Raw genomic sequence first — 17,921 nt, 5'->3', positions numbered from 1 at the left:
AGTTTAATGCCTATAGTATTCTTACATCAAATTCAGATGAATCACGAGAAACATTTTCATTTATTAGGAAATGTTAATGTTACATTCCTTACTTTAGAAAAATAAAAGAAATGATCACAGAAAACACATTTTAATTTAATTATATCCTTTAGGTCATTAAAGTGATGTAAATGTGCACGTCGGTCCTCTTTTCATTCACAAATTATTTTAATCCTTCGTATCCATATTTTTGTTCCCCTATGGCTTTCTTTCATATTTGCTTTGTTTTGAAATTGCATGCCGTCTGGATTATTTGTGCATGACCTCCACATTAATTTCAAATTGAATGTTTACCTACTCTGAGAGATGCTCATGGAGCATTTATTATTCTACATGTGCATTTTTTTCCTTTGTTTTCAGTTACTAAAGTTTAAATATGCTTGAAATGTAAAAGTGGCATGAAACTTTTGTGACACAGGTAAATATTTTAATAGAATATTTCAGTACCTAAGCCTTTTAACTTCTCATCTTTCAGAAATTTATCATATTCCAAAACAGATTTTATGCTGTGCTTTCAAAATATAAGAAAAAAATTATGTTCTCAGACCCTAAAACTATTGCATTTCCAATTTGAAGCCAAATAGTGGTTATATTTTTGTTCAGGCAATCACAAATACATGAGATGATAGATTATTTCATTAAATGAGTTGAGAGGATCTCTGCTCTTTGCAGATGATGGGGTGCAAAGTCGGGAATCTGGACTTTGCTTTTGCTCAGTATAGGAAACGGCGCAGGACATGGTCCAACGGACAACACGCATTACGGCAGTCAGGCACTATCTACAGCTCTCGTATGTGCCCTCTGGAAATGCTAGCTTCTTTCAGTTGACTGTACAGGGGCCCTAATTCCTCATTTAGCATCTGAAATAGATGTGCCAAGCAGGCATATCCTGCTTTTATATAATATAGTGCCATGAACTCTTACAACTGCCTATAAAAGTCAATGATTTTATTACATAAAATACCCATTTGATTCTGTCTTAACTTCCTTTTTGAAGAATATAAACTTTATATGTATGTTGCTTAATATGCCATGAAATGCTGTTGATCATCAGAATCTAATATCTCAATCACATAAAACTGAAAGTATCATAAGTAAATATACATGTATAAAATAAAACAGTATTTTTTTTTAATTGTGGGAAAGAAAGCATTAAAACACACTTAGTAAGCTGCTGATTCAGAAGATAAATAATATGAAATAGTGACAGTTATTGGAAGCAAATATTCAATTGGCACAGAGCTAAATTCACACACTTTAAAGGCTTCCTCTTTCTTCTTTGCAGCCTTTTCTTTTTTAGCCAGTTAATTAATTCTGTGCACAGTTTGCTATGACTAAAGATGAGTGAGGGGCTTGCTCTCAAAGCATGCTGAGTTGTCTGTAGCCCTCTGTCTGAACAACCCAAACATGATAGTTTTGAAATAAGGAGCTGAAGTTTGCGATTTGCAGCCTCTGTAATCAAATTGATGTAGTCTTCAGGGGCTTTGCCTTCAACCTGCAGATCTCACTGCAACCACTTGTGATTCTCCCCAGCCCCTTGGTTTGGACTGATTTGAGTCACTACAGTTCTCTCCACTTTTACAAACTAGTTGTTTTGTCAGCATGAGTGTGACAACAATTAGACGTCCCTGTTTTTGCCCCATGCCTTTTCTCCTTCACAGTCATTCAATGACAAGCGTAAAAAGAACTTCATCTTTTCACGAAAATTCCCATTCTACAAGAGCAAGGAGCAGAGTGAGCAGGAAACAAGTGATCCAGAACGTAAGTAACTTCTTGGAGACAATGGCACATGCAGCACAAAAAAAATGGGTGACACGCATGATACCAGTACCCCACACATCTAGGCAAATATATCTTGTAGGCAGGCAGGCGAGGTATTACTACTGTGACCAATGTGTGACTGCAATTTGGATCCAGCTGGTCCCTCCTTCCCTGGAAACATCTTTTTCAGACAAATAAAACAGTGACTTGAGCTCTGGGGAGATCATTTCTTCCCCTTCATAAAAAATACGGCTCCTAAAATTGCTATGGTACTTGTTATAAATGCAAACTTGTCTCTGATTAAATATTCCCAGATCAGAACTGACTCAAAATAATGCAAATGTGATTTATTTTAGAATATTTTAGAAATTTAGTTATTACATTTAAAAGCATCTACTCTGTTCTCTTTTTTGTCTCTGACGTTCCTCAAGTTAATTGTCTTGGGCACTCTCACTGAAAGTTTAACAATAAACTTAAGTGTCTATGTTAACAGTTTAAAGAGAAAAATCAGATCTTGGAATGTGCACCACCCCCACCACCTCAGAGTATTTACTGCTTGCTTCAGAAACAGCATTTTTAAAATATATGCTTGTTCTAAGCCCAGATAATTTAAACAGTTTTCTCTTAATAATTCTCTCCTTATAAATTTCTCCGGTGAGGATTGTTTCTGGACTTTATCTGTTGGGTTGTTTCTTCTTCATCACAGCTACAAAGGCTGTATTTCATGGTCACTGTTCCTTTCATTGGCTGCGTCCCCATAGACTAGGGGTTGAAGTTGTTTCAGAAAGAAAAAGCAAGGATCCAGATTGCTCAATCAGCATGGTCAGTCATGGTAGTATCCATTTCAACTCCACTGACTTCTTCCTTCCTCTTCTGCGGCTGTTCTTCCTTTCTCATTGCTCTCTCTGGGGACTTCCGTGCAGGACATCCCCGGATTAGGTGACGACGGTTATGGAACAAAGACTCTGAGTAAGTTCCCAGGAATGGTCACTGTACATTTTTTTTTGTTTTGTTTTGTTTTGGCTTTTGTTCCTTCTCTGAGGACCCTCCACTCCTAGCATGCACAAGACAGAGTTTTATTTGTTACCCAGCTGTGAATGCATTAAAAAATGTTTCAATTGTTTTGTTCTGCATGACAGTATTAAATAACATACAATGTATCAAGCAGATACTTTTACTTCTTTTGTAATAACACCTTTTGCTTCTGACAGTATGTTATTGTTCCCATCATGGCAGTTCTGTAGAGTAACATACCTAGAACTTATTTTGCTGCCTAGATTGTACTTTTCAACAGCAATCCCTCTCCATCTAAAGGGAAAACTAAACATTTTAGCTTGATCACATCCTGAGGAGATCAGTAGAAAATTATTTTATGCTATTGCTTCTGCATTTTCAGCTTTTTGCATGGGAGTGTTTGTTACTTTGCTGGATTTCAGATTAGTATTTGTTATTAATGGAAGAAGCCATTTGCAGGCGAGAGAAGACATGGCTTCTCCCAGGATAATTTCGGACCCAGTTCACCATTAGCAGCTTATTCTCTGTCATGCAGCCTTAACCAATTTCTTTTTCTGATGCAGTAGTCCTATCTCAAGATTTGGTACACATCAGACAGAAAACTTTTCAGAAATAAGTCTGTTTCCTCGATAGTTAGACCAGAGAAACTGTATAGAGTGAAATATTTGCAGCTGATTTCTATATGAATAGCTACATTATATGCCGTATTCAGAGCTAAATACTTTAAACAGAAGCTAACTACTTTGAACAAAATACCACTTGCATGTATTTGGCTGCTTCATTCTTCAGTTCTTATGGTTTTTCTTAAGCACCATGCAATTGAAGGAAAATAAGTGTGAATGTTGCCATTGCATCACCTACCGTTTTGTTCATGTTTTGTAATTATAGAAATGCACACTCATGCACACAATTTTAGACGTTATTCAGTTCCTGATTGATTTTTTGAAGGGACATTTTAATGATTTGATTTCAAGTCACACAGTAGTTCACCATTTAAAGATGAAAGCTTCATCTCTTGGGCAAAGACGAACAAATCTACGAGACTAATTTCCTCAGTGATTGATAGGCAGTAAATGTCACTGCCACTAGAATTTTAACCATTCTTTTACCAAATGCTTTCAGGAAAGTACCTTAGCATCAGATTAGCAACGCATACATATCCTTCTCTGCCTAAAGAGAAATAGAATATTTCTGATTTTATGAGCTCCACAAATCTCCATAACATCTAACCATTTCAAAGGAGAAAACTAAACTCTGCTAACTAATTGCTAAGGGAAAAGTAGCACAGAGGTATTATATAGGCTGTAGTTTCTCTATTAATATTACATCTAGCTTTCAATTACTGGCACACCTCTAGACATTCCAGGCCCATCCCAGTTTCACTAATATTAAACTGAAATATACGTTTTAATGATGTTTTGTACTGCAGAGGATATTTGTTCTTGTTTCATACAGACCTTCAGGGTCCTCTGCAGCATAATGGCTTGATGCAGCCCTTGTTAAATTGCTATTAAATGTCTAAAAGTAAATATACCATTTTGCTCAAAATGTGAGCTTTACTTTTTGAAGCTTTTTACTGAGCACCAGACCAAAGTTTCCCATTATTATTTTTATCAAATGTCATCCTCCCTCATTTCTTCTACTGGAATAGGGCCATCAGTCCCACTGTGTGAACTCTATTTAATTAGACTTGTATGTGGGGAGAATTGCAGTGCTTTGCAAGGGGGGCACAGTCTTCGGCATAATTGCCATGCCCATCCTGCAGGACATCAATGCAGGCTCTACTCCGGGTTCTTCCCGGGGCGTTCTTGGCTTTTGTGAGTTTTCTTCCTTTGCTAGGAAGGGTTTGAGGTAGTTACAGGTGGGTGCCGTAGGGCACGCACAGCCTAATCTGCCAAATGGATTAATGACAAATATTAGGCCAGTTCTGGCTCCTTGCATTTGTCAGAAGGTGACTTATTTGCACGCTTTGTGCATTCAGCCACCAGTGTCTCGTTCTCTTTAACCAAAGGTGACTCCTCACTGTTTATCCATTTTACTACTGTTTTTAAATGTCCTCGTGCAGTTCAGAAGTGTCAGTTCTCAAAGATGGTCTTTCAATTACAAATTTATCATAATTTCTGTCAAAGATACTATTAATATCATTGCTTAATGTGGTTCTGTGGACCACCTGAAGACCATATATGACAGCCTGAGTGACCATAAGTGGTATGCTGGCTACAATTTGGGAACAACCACCCCCCATGATATAGATTGCACTTTTTTTTAAATAATGTGATACGAATGCCAGACTTGTCAAACCACAATTCAGACCCAACATGATAATTCCTGTGTTCCTATTTATCCATCCAAACTGGTCTGGCAAGGATTTTCCTACTATAGGTCAAATCCTGAAGCTAGACAATGTTGGAAAAAGGGTTTCTTCCATTTTTTCTTAGTTTTGTCATTGACTTTTTCTTTTTATGGATGTGTTAAAATAGATACAGTTACAATATTTGGTACCAAAACCATTTTCATGTTAATTTGTTAACCTTCTGAGATAGTGCAGAGCAATTAATGACAAGAGCAAAAGTTAGAACTCTTTAAGTTTAGCAGAAATAGTTCCAATGCATTAATGATGCGCGTTGTTCACAGTACAGAATAATATGACCAGACACTCAGGTTTCATGAAATTAGTCAAGAAGTCCAGTGAAGTGCAAGTGGACCATACTGTATTTTGAAATTAAATTATGTGAGATATCATTAACTGTTTCATCAAGATTTAGAAGTGGCTTTGCCATAGTGCATATTACTGGCTATCACATATAGACCCTTTCTGAAATGCCGCAAGAGAAAAAGCTTTCATTTTAACTGTGTAAATTATCTAGGATTTTCAGGTGATGCCACCGTACAGATTTTATTTCCTCTCTGCACAACTACCTTTGCATGACTGTGGCAGTTCTTTTAAGTTTCTGCTGCTTTGTAGTGCTTGGTTATGTTCTTAATTTGCTGTACTGTTCTTGCAGAACATGTTTCTTCTAATGCCAGCGATAGTGAAAGTAGCTACAGTAAGTTACTGCTTTCGTTAGAGTCCTTTTACTTTGCATTGCTTATTCTGTTTCTTTTTTTTATTTCTCTTCTTGCTGTTCTTTTGTTAATGTTAAAAAGACAGTTGGAGCAAATGGCTTGGAATTTCAATTTACAACCATATACAAAGCTATAAAAGACAACTGGCAACCTTTAAAAGAACAGGGAGGAAAGTTGTTATTTGGGATGCATTCTGGGATGTAAAATCAAAGCTGACTCTGGGTAGGCTGTGAAAATCGGGATTATTTGGTTTAGTGACGTGGCATTTATCTCAGCAGGTGGGGGACAATTTCTTGATGACCTTTTAAAAGAAAAAATACTCATAGCTGCAGTCAAACCTGCAAAAAGACATCCTCTTTACAAGGTCACAATTTTTACTTGTATTTCTGCATGTCTGTTTGAACAGATAATAAATATCCCCAAAAGCTCTACTGAGCCCTGCATTTTGGGGGTATAGGTTTCCTAAGTGTATATTGAAGTCTTCAAAAAGGTAAGATAGACCTCCTCCCCTTGGGCACTGCCAGTGAATCTCACTGATTCCCTGCAAAGAAAGGTCCCACTCCTGAAACCTGTTCTGGCTGAAATCATAGACTCGGTGTGATCATATAGTGACAGATTGCAAGTTCTATACTAGTAATACTAACAAAAAAAAATCAAACATTGTATTTCTTTTTTATGTAAGTGTAGAAAAGCAAAAAATAAGGCATTAAAGTAACTGAACACAAATGTAAGAAGAGATATTTAAAAAGACAGATTGCTTACCGAATCACCCAGTTGTTTAATTGTGTCAAGCCATTTGCTTAGGAAATCAAGTTTTCCGCCAGTCACTCAGCACTTGTGCTAAGTACTCGCCTACATTCAGGTAATCATTGGCATTATACCTCATACTTTCTAGCCTCAGATATAATGCATAGCAGTTGAGCTCTGTTAATAAACACTGTTTTTTTCCAGTAAAACAGCTAATTGTATGCAATTCAGAAATGGTAAATTAGTTTTTATTCTTTTGTATCACAAAGGTTTCCTTGGAAAGCAATTGCCAGAGTCACAAGAAAATTGTAGGCACGTTTGAACTGCTGAGATCCAATTCTGAGCTTCTTTAATTTTTTCTGTGTCCTCTACCGGGGAGGAAAGAAGACTTTTATGTTTGAAATACAAGGTGCTTCTTCCCCAGACTGACATTACAATCATGAACAAGTTGATAGGTTAAATTTGTAAACGTTTCATGAGTCAAATCTCCTCCATGTGTGTGAATTTCAGAGTGAGCGTATAAATACCCATAAGGGAACCTAGGCTGGTGACTGAGCATATGTCCAGTGCTGGATAAACAGTCGCAAATGGCTCCAAGTTGTAGCTCAACCTTTGGGGCATGTCCACAAAAGCTAGTTCCAAAATGGCACCAAAAGACAGGCTAGATAGCTAGTTCTCTGGTGGCTGTTCAGTAGCTTGAAACAAAGTGCATATTTTGAGGTGCAAGAAAGCAGATGGAAATATTTTGGGGTAGTTAGTTGGGACATAGATGCTTGGAACGAAAAGGAGTTTTGGGCTAGCAGCTCCTCAAAGTAGTCCTTCTCTTCCAAGGATGGTCTCTATCTGAGCAAGCTCCTATCTCACCCCAGCAGCATCCAGCATCCATATTGCCTGGAGCGACCCACATAATACCGATTTGTCCAACAGCTGCTGTCTGGTGCAGGAGATGCAGGCAGGGATTTCTTCTCTGCCTGTGGGAGAGCTGCGCCATTGGAAAGCCAATTTTAGGTGATGCCAAGTGAAAGTGTCTCTGTAATCGAGGAGTTTGTGCCCAAAGAGCCTATTTTCATTTGCTAACTATTCATTGGTGTGTGCTGACATGACATTTGGAGGCATGACCTTGGGCAAACAGCAACCTTGGTTACCAGCTTTGGTTGGTTAATGACTGTCTCAGATGGCCACACTGGCATGTCAGCTGTAGCCTCGCCATGAGTACAATTACTAAGTGGCCATGGTATATGACCATATCTCTTGCAGGGACTTAGAGCCCTCCTGAGTGCAGTCAGTTACTCTCTGGATCTCCACACTACCTTATGTCAGCGGTATGTCCTATCACACAGCTCCTTTCAGCAAATCCCCTACAGAAAAATTATAGCTCAGGAGCAGAGAAGAATCAGCAAACAGAGGAAAGCAAGAGGAGGATGGTCAGAAGAGCAGTCAACAAATTGTGAGGGTGTGGATATAAGACAGATGAAGCTTTCCATGAAGAAGTTGACTTATTTCACTCTATTTTTCTGACCTTGTGGGACTGTTGTGAGAGGACTCTGTGCAGTATAAGCCTCCCCATAACCCTCATATCAGAATGGTAGCTATCTGAACTAGTCTGTGAACATTTCAGTCCTATAGACATGTTCATCACTGCCTTCCAATTTATTAATTTTTAATGAAAGTAAAAAAAAAAAAATAGATGTGCTGGGAAAAGTTTATTCCTGATGGAATGAGATAGTGTGCAGCTATTAATTCTGCAGTTCTTGTTTGCATCTGGGTAGCTGGGAATCAGGCCCAAAGTCAGTAACTGCTATAGAACTGAGTTTGATTTAACTCATTCTGGAGCCAGCCATATTGCAAAGCACGAAGCCAGTGGCATTTTGAGGAGAATTTATGTGCTCGGGGGAGGGACTACAAGTTATTTTACCAGGACCGCTGTGTGAATTTGCTGAATGAAAATTCATCTGGCTATAACTCTATCCACTAGTGAAATAGGACATACTAAGAGGAAAAAAGAATAAACTGAAAATTCATGGGGAGCAAATAGAAAACTGCAGGAGAGCTCACAGGTTCTGCATGGGCTTTTGACCTTATTACAGCACCCCTTTTCTCTCCTCTTTCTCAAGTAGATGAGCAGGAAGAAAAAGAATTTTCTGCCCTACTGTTCTCTGAATTGTGAGGAATCAGCAATTGACACATCGGCCAGCACAAAGAAACGTGTGTGGGCAAGAAAGGGAAATGACTAGCAAGTGGCACATTCTCCTGCAGACTTTCATATTTGCCCCTATAAATCCAAAGTGAGGTGTTCTACATTTTTTCTAGCAGGTCTCTGGCTATTGCTTTAACACTTTTTTCTAACTTTTGATTCTCATGATGAGCATTCAGTTGAAAGCAGCTAGTGTTGAAGTCTTTATTACTTGATCATCCCTAGAACCATTCCAAATCAGGTGTACAGCTACACAAAATGACAATGAATATTTCTGAGAGCTGTGCAGGCTATGCTTTGAACAGTGTGGTTTCAAACGGACTGCAATTTTTCTAGGAGAAATTCTGATATATTCATATTTACTTAGAAAAATATGCACAAAAAATTTCAGTATTTGGCTGAAGTATTCCATTGCTTGTGTCTTGGGTTTAGTGATTAAAAAATAAAGAATCATAGAAGATAAATATGTTTCATTTCAAAATAATAATTTAATTGAAAATTCCCCTACCTGATCTCAATAGAAAATTCTTGAACAACTCCTTAACAACAAAGCAGTTCCAGATAGTAAACCTGATTTCTTCTGCCAGTGCTCTCATTACCAGCTTTGTAAAGAGAGGAAGAGCTGGGACCAAAAGTGGGATTCACACAGAATCACACAGAATCACAGAATGGTTGAGGTTGGGAGGGACCTCTGGAGATCATCTAGTCCGACCTCCCTGCTCAAGCAGGGTCACCTAGAGCATATTTCCCAGGATCACATCCAGGCGGGTTTTGAATATCTCCAGGGAAGGAGACTCCACCACCTCTCTGGGCAACCCTTTCCAATGCTCTGTCACCCTCACAGTGAAGAAGTTTTTTCTCAGGTTCAGATGGAACTTCCTGTGGTTCAGTTTCTGCCCATTGCCTCTTGTCCTGTTGCTGGGCACCACGGAGAAGAGACTGGCCTCATCCTCTTGACACTCCCCCTTCAGATACTTGTACACGTTGATGAGATCGCCTCGCAGTCTTTTCTCCAGGCTCAACAGGCCCAGCTCTCGCAGCCTTTCCTCATAGGAGAGATGCTCCAGTCCCCTCATCATCTTGGTAGCCCTCCGCTGCACTCTCTCCAGTAGCGCCATGTCTCTCATGTGTCCAAGAGAGCCCAGAACTGGACACAGTACTCCAGGTGAGGCCTCCCCAGGGCTGAGGAGAGGGGCAGGATCACCTCCCTCGACCTGCTGGCAACACTCTGCCTCATGCAGCCCAGGACCCCATTGGCCTTCTTGGCCACAAGGGCACACTGCTGCCTCATGGTCAACTTGTTGTCCACCAGCACTCCCAGGTCCTTCTCGGCAGAGCTGCTTTCCTATTACTCCTTTGACAAGCATAGATCTCTAAAACAGAGGCATCACCCTCTCAGGTTTCATACACCAAATTCTCTTCAATGGAGAGAGAGAGGGATTTGTAGAGAGCAACTTGTTTTGTCCTTAAGCCGGTATCTAAAACAGACCAGATGAATGTTATCTTAAAGATGTCCCCATTGACTGTTTAGAAGGTCAGGACAAATTGCTCGGTGGTAAACACCTTCACCCTCCTTGTCTTCAGGAAGGGGAGACGGTGGCTGCTCCAAATCCCAGCAGATAATTTTCCTTATTCCACCCTCGGCTCCATTAACTTCAAGGGAACCACAAACACATTTGACAGCAGAATCTGGCCCACTATAAACAGTAAAAAAGTGCTTTAGAGTCAGAAACAGAAGCTAGCCTGATCTAAAAGGGGCTGAGCTGCCACACAGCTGCCACTGTGTCATATAATGTGGAGGCTATAACCATGTCAGTTGATTTGCACCTGCTTTCAGCAGTAAAATCAAGTTTACAGAGAAATATATAAAGTCCTGGTCTAGCAAAAAGTTGTTCTTGTTGTCACGACTATACATGCAGCCAACTTTGACTTACCCATGAAATAACTAATCAAGCAAAAATTGAAAGTGTTTCTTTTGAGCTCTGTAACTTAAAATATTCTGACTTCTTTTCCAAACCAAGCTTGCAGGAACATATTTTAACTGTGGACTCTTATTTTGCACAATATGATTTTCATAATGGCCATGAATTTTAAGTCTCTCCACTGCATATGTCTAGTAACGCTCTTACATACAGTTCAGTCAAGGTTTTTACAGCTATCATCAAAATTATACATGCATTACCACGTCTATTTAGCGTAATTGCATAATTGCTTGTGATTGCACCAATTACCTGAAGAGGCACTACATGACTAAAAGTTAAAAGTAAGAAAAAGTGCTAGAAATCAAGATTGTTACCCTATATACTTGGTCAGCAAGTAATTCTTGTAATGAGAGATATAGACACAGAACAATGTTAAGGAAGTTCTTGTTATAATGTTAGGCCACTGATTATTTGGACACTTAAATTTGTTCTTACACTCCCCAAGGATTATTATATGATTCAGACACATTCAGAGTTGCACAAGTATTGAAGTCCTCACAAGCTATATTGATCATATATAGACATATAGCACTGTTATAGACATATAACAGTGGCCTACTGTTATACAGACAGTATAGACATATAGCACTGATAAACTACTTTTCAGTCACAAATTCACTCTCATTCTACTGATGATCTTTTTATGTACTGAATTTGCCTGTAATTCATAGCTATTTTCATATTTTGAAAAGTCACGCGCTTACTCACATAAACAGAAATCCAGGGAGGTATTTTGAGCCAAACAGAGGTTAAGATATTGACTGTCCAATGCAGACTGTGGAGAAGAAACAAACAGGAAATTGAGTTGTCGAAGATATTACAAATCCAACTCAGGTAGTCCATGCAGTAGCCCAAATCCAAAATGGATGGGAACCGAAAAATAAGCTATCTTTGATTTTAGGTCTAGCTTAGCAAAAAAATTCATGACAAAGCTCAAAAATAAAATAAATTTAACTTATCTCATCTCCATATATTTCACATATGTACTAACAATGACCACTACCAGCAATTAATCCCGCAATCTTCATGAACCCAGAATTTCCTTTTGATTTCTTTAAGCTCATAACTCATTTCTTTTACCTTTTTTTATAAGTACTTCTCATTTCTTTATTCACTATCCTAGATCCCTTTACAGTTTTTTTGTTCGTAGACAACAGGACACCCAAATCTATGATTCCCAGTGCGTGAGGTGCATGATGAGGGTGGGCGTTTGATGCCTCAGATTACAAGGTGGCTGCACTCTTATATGCTGGATCTCATATTCTCACAAATTATGGGAAAAAGGCTGCAGGGCTGGACTGCAGCATAAGGGATGCTGCTTTGCAGAAGGCTTCAAGCATGGAGCCTCACGAGGTAGCATGTATGTGGTCATAGCACTGCCCCACGGCATCTATCAGCAGCTCTCTTGTACCATTACTCACGTGCTGCATGAAGCACTGTGAAAGCTCCCGATGAGGTGGCAGGAGTGTAGGAAAAGGGATCTTTGTATGGGTTTTGTGAAAAATGCCTAAAATGTCCCAGTTCTGCCCTGAAACAATGGTTTCCAGTTTTTCAAAGACTTTCTGCCGTCTAGCCAAAAAAAAGGGAAAACAGAGGCAACACCTTAAATCCATTTAGTGCTACCTTCTGAAACACCATAAAATTGGTTAAAAAGACAAAATGAGTAGTAGTTACAAAATTCAGTTGTGACGTTTCAGGACTTCTGTGCCCAGTTCTTAGAAGCTATAACAAACTTGAGGTTATTCTTCTCTTCCTGAGGACCAGAACTCACTAACAGGCAAACCAAGAGCGAAGAAAGCTTGAGGCACAGGATTCTTGAAAAAGTGAAAGAGCTCTAATCATTTCGCTCACAAGTTAATAAATTTAGGAAAGCTTCATGTTACTTACTTCTCCTTTCTTTTCTTCTCTTTGCCACTTTATGGAATTGTTATTAAAGTACAAGGAATGATTCCAAAATTCTACAGAAAGGTTTTTGGTTTTGATGTTGTTCCAGATCAATGTAGATAACCTGTGCTAATTAACCCATTAATGGAGGCAGTAAATGAGGCTTGGTCAAATGTAAAATAAAAGCCTATATCCTGCTGAATTTGACAGTGTCCCACACCTCAAAGCTATTGCAGGGTTATAGCAAATCCGTTATAGATGGACCTAGAATTCTTCATTATACTTAATACTTTATGGACTACTTCAAAGCCATACAGTACTGACTACCATCTGTTACAGTTAACATGCGTATTAGCATTTGAAGACTTTCAGGAATTTATCTGGACAGTACTTGGAAGGATTTTATTTTGCATAAGAACTTGAGCTTCCTGAGCCACTTTTCCAGAAAAGTGAAGTAGGAAAAATGGTGTGGACTTGCATCACAATCAATCACACCCCCAGTAGGTCTGAAACTTAATGTCAAAGAACCTCGGGAAGTTATCTATCTTTAAGTCTCTGTGTGTCACAGTCAAACTCAAAGTTCCTGCTTACAGGCTTCAGCCCTTTCTAGTGGCTTAATTTTGGGCACAGTTTAAGTGGACTGGCCGCAGTTTCACAAGACTTCTGTGAAATGGCAGAAGTCCATTCTCCTTTCTTTCCATAGCACATTCTCTGGCAATATTGCCAGCAAAAGATGTAATGACAGCTTTAGTATGTGCACATCTTCCATGAACTGGGCAAAAGAGAAGGTACAACCTGTGCCTGCTTATTCCCACTGGTTGCAATTCTGTGCCTAAGGCAAGTGTTGGCCCACAGGGCAATTTTTAAATAGTGTCACAGTTATGGGCTCTTTTCCTTCAGTTGTCCTTGTCACTGTCACTTCATCTACCTAAATGCAGATGCCTACATCTGACCTTGCTATTTAAATGCCTTTATAGGACAATGGAGACAGACAGACATTTCTGCCTTTCCCTCTCATCCCAGAGTAGACATCTGAAATAGGTCAGATGAATCATGTCTTCGAATAAGAACTTGCCTTCTTGTTGGCACCCATTGACTCTAAAGGGCACCTCGGGACTAGCTCAGACATAAATGCTCACAATACAGGTTTCCAAAATCTGATTAAATGAATCCCCTCTGCAGATTTGTACGCCGCTGAAACAAGTATTCTCAAGCTTATATATTGTACTCCTGCAAACAGGCTTCCCTCCACTTGCTTAGAGCATGGGAGCTTCATTGTCCATCTTGTCCAATAACCTGACTTTCTCAGGTTATTAGAAATTGTAGCCTTGGCTCCTGAGGGCTGAAGAAGAGGCTGTACAGGATCATCCTTATCCAGCCTGCAGAGTGAATTGTTTCATCCTCAGGGGAATGAGATGTCCTGAATTTATTCTATTGCCCCAAGACTGTCCAGTAAAAACAAAATATAGATCTAGTGCTTGAAATCCAGTGCAATAATAACTCTAGGTTCTTAATTTCTATATTGAACACTACTGAACATTTACCAAAAAATACCAAAATCCATTTTCCACACTCTTCACATGTAATGTTCCCTTGCCCTGAAAAGCTCTCTGTTCTCTTTCTTTTATTAAAAATGATGTTTTCTCTTTAGCTGCTTCAGTACCATAGTTAGTTCAGAGCTGACCCTTTCTGTTCTCATTCTCTCATAACATCTCCAGCACATTTTTATTTTCTTCTTTTGTCTTAATAACAATATTCTTTTTACTTGAAAGACTTTCTTACACATTTCTCACAGCTGTCAATAATAAATCACAAAAAATATCCTTATACAGATTGGATTCACCAAAATTTTGATGCCTACTTGTGAGATGCATATTTGAGCTGCCACTGTATTCACTAGAAGTCTTGTCAATACAATTAGAGGTGCCTAAAGAGTGACTGAGCTAACCAGCTAACCAGTCAGCTAACTAGTCGGTCTACTTCAGGGTGACCTGCATCGCTCCCCAAGTAAATCCTACCCATAATGCCCAACAAGGCACCAGGCAACACCCTTCCCCTGCCTGTGCACAATTTGGTTTGGTGGGAGCCAGCCAGAATAACGGAGCAAGGATTCACATGCATGCGAGGAGATGAAATGAAGACAACGCCGTCTATTTTGTAAAAATCCTGGTACCCGTTCTGGCACCCTTTCTTCTATAGTATCTAAATTATTTTGCTAAGCAAAATCCCAAGTGTAGATCTTCTCAGAGATAAACACTAAACCAAGTAAAAATAAAATCATAGTTTTAAACTTTGTTCAGTCTAAGACATATTTAGAACCTGCCAGAGTCCTTATGTGGTACCAAGTGTGCGGCAATGACCCAGAAAGAGAAATGCACATACATTTTTCATGAGGTATGATGCACTGAGGCTGTAAGTTTGAACACAACTTCTGTTCCATATACTACCACTTTTTTCTTGTGACAAACTTCTTTGCTTTAGTTCCCTCAGTGCCTTGGGGAGGAAACAACACTCCCCTGGCTGACAGGAGTGAAGTGAGGATAAGCACATAAAATATGATGACATTGCTGTGCAGGGGACATTCCTGTTCAGGGGAAGGACAAGGGTCAGAAAACATCTTATGCTTACATATCAGGCTCTGAATAAACTGGAACGTGGGGTTTATGCACAGAAGAAGGATGATCAGCCAAAAAGGAATTAATCCAACAATGAGCATTGTTTGGCTTAGCCTTTGTATTTGCCCTGCATATTAAGGCTTTAACCATTGGGCAAACAAAATAATTGCTTCTTAAATTTCTGCAATATTCTTGTAAACAGCCTTACTATTAAATTGATAAATGAAACCTTATTGCCATTGCTACAGCTATTCTGTATCATTGAAAAAAAGCCCCATTTCAGCACAGGGAAACTAAATATGTGGCAGGGGAGGGAGGGGAAGGAAACAAAAGAGGTCTTTAGACCTCACAGCTGTTAGGGACTTTGGAATGGTTCAGGTGAGAGCATTGCCAGAAAGAGATGTCGAACCTGTTCTGCCTCTATATGAAGCATTTTATCAAGCTTTAATGTTTGAATTGTTGCTTGTCAACTTCAATCTCTCTTCTTCTCTTTCTTCTCTTATCAGGAGGCCAAGAAGACTGCATCTTTTCTTATGAACCTGTCACAAGACAGGAAAGTAAGTTTCATCTGCTTTTCTACCACTCTTGCTTCAATTTTTCATTTCATGTTTGATGGGCCAGAAGAGATGTAAGCGTTGCGCTGGCCCCAGATTCTCCATGGCTCCTTTTTCCTGGCTGCTTTGGCTATTGCTGAATGATGAGAAATGTATGTGAGGGTCTCCTACTAATAAATATATTAATTAGTCTGCAAAATATCGACGCATATTTTTTAGATTTACTGCATCATTGTTACATGGGAGGCATTTATTATTTTCATTCTCATAAGATATATGCCTCAGTCAGAATAGGTCATTGCTACAGCAATGCAAACTGAAAATGATCTCTGTTATGGTAGTACAACCCACTGATTTCATTGCAGATGCATTCATATAACTGAGAAGAAAAAAAATAGATCCTGTCTCCTTTCCGTGCCTCATGACAAAGTCCATCTGTGAGCATTTAGGAGTCACTTTGTTGAGCAATAGCAAATATATATACTACCAAATAGTCCTTTGTCTACAAGTGCATACTCTATCAGAGGGCTCTGAACTTTGCATAATAAGCAGTCTCAGTTCCAATTTCTGTATCCATGGCAATAAAAAAATTACTCTTCAATAAAACATACATCTGAGATTTCCTTTCGTACATATAGCTAAGAACTCAGGTTAGTGCATCTTTGGGAATATTTACTGTTATTTCCACTAACGCCATCAAAATATGCCTTTCTTTCTGTTGTTCAGTTAATTACACCAGGCCGGTTATCATTCTGGGTCCTATGAAAGATCGGATCAACGATGATTTGATATCTGAATTTCCTGATAAGTTTGGGTCATGTGTACCACGTAAGTGCTGTTTCATCCTCCGTTCTGCAGCCGAGTTAAATCCCTTGGTGACACACATAAAGTGAATTGCTATGAGAGCAGTGTCCATGTACATTATGTAGCTGTATTTCTCAAAAGCCATTTTTAGACCTGGATAGAAAAAGATAGCGGCCCAGCTGCACCTCTGAGGTAATGTTCTGCAGAGCTGTGTGAAAAAACGGAGTTTCAGTCCCACTGGAAATGCCACTCTTCTGAAACAAGAATAGTATTCCAAATCAGGATACTGAGTCAGGAAAGCAGACTTCCACATTGGACAGAAATGTGGAAAACAACAAACAAAAAAAAGGTGGTGAAGCTCTGGAAAGAATTTGAGTACATTTCTAAGCCTTCTTCAGCCATCCAGGACCCCAGCACCAGTCTCTGCAAGAAAAGCAGGTGACAGCCACCAGCTGACTGTCTAGGGGAGAGATGGAGTTGGTTACACTACTGCTCCAAGGTGTCCATGCTCACCTAGGAGCCCCCTTTGCTGTCAAAAGCTCAAAGGTCTTTCTTTCGTGGCACCTACCCCAGATCCAGGAATGCTGAACTGTTAGCGCCGGGATGTCTCAACTCATGAGCAATGCTCTCATATCTAACATAGCCTGGTGTTATCTTTCCTATTTAAATATCTTAAAAGCTCTAGCATTCTGCTAAACAGGGGACCTTCTAATTACAAATTCAGTTTACAAATCACTTACTCTGTAGTTTTTTAAATGAGATAAAAGTCTGAAAGACTGATAAATGTTTCAGTTTATTAACACAGTATCCACTAATACAAATATGGAATAATTTATAATTAGTGTGGAATTTAGACTATCTAATCTGAAGGTAATATTGGACCCTGGATTTAGCTGAGCATTTATTGTTTGGCTCATTAAAGCTTGTTCAGTGTGTATTGTGGCCTCTGATTGCAATCTCACTTCATTTTAAATTGATACCTGTGCAACTACAGCAGCTTAAAACTGCTAGAGATGAGATCAGAATCAACCTTATAATTAAGGCTGAATTAAATTGATGGTATTACCATTCATTTGCATCACTGTAATGGAGAATAGGATTAGATTCACACTGGAGAGTGTATTTTGTATCTGAGGTTTGTGTATGTTCCTCCTGAAAGTGACCCTCCACTCCCAGATGTGAAACACCTCCACATACAGCAGACCCAGCGTTATCTGCTGAGCAAACCTTAATCGCTGCATTTTGCATGAAATGCTTTTAC

The 17,921-nt window shown here is 39.2% G+C and overlaps 1 protein-coding gene across 19 annotated transcripts in view; it reads left to right on the top strand.

The window, feature by feature from the left end:
- DLG2 (discs large MAGUK scaffold protein 2) overlaps positions 1-17,921 on the top strand; it is a 1,033,288-nt gene that overhangs the window by 1,001,747 nt on the left and 13,620 nt on the right. For 13 of the 19 annotated variants that reach the window (XM_068930581.1, XM_068930580.1, XM_068930592.1 and 10 more), the window contains 4 exons: positions 1,701-1,800; positions 5,820-5,861; positions 15,809-15,859; positions 16,583-16,684. In XM_068930581.1, the coding sequence (XP_068786682.1) occupies positions 1,701-1,800; positions 5,820-5,861; positions 15,809-15,859; positions 16,583-16,684 (295 nt within the window). Of the gene's footprint in view, positions 1-1,700; positions 1,801-2,723; positions 2,770-5,819; positions 5,862-15,808; positions 15,860-16,582; positions 16,685-17,921 lie in introns of all 19 variants that reach the window. The other 6 variants (XM_068930587.1, XM_068930590.1, XM_068930582.1 and 3 more) reach the window with 2 other exon arrangements.

The sequence above is a fragment of the Struthio camelus genome, chromosome 1, assembly GCF_040807025.1.
Source record: "Struthio camelus isolate bStrCam1 chromosome 1, bStrCam1.hap1, whole genome shotgun sequence".
Lineage (NCBI taxonomy): Eukaryota > Metazoa > Chordata > Aves > Struthioniformes > Struthionidae > Struthio > Struthio camelus.
The sequence above is the reverse complement of the archived record's forward strand: the minus strand, read 5'-3'. Positions and strand labels throughout refer to the sequence as shown.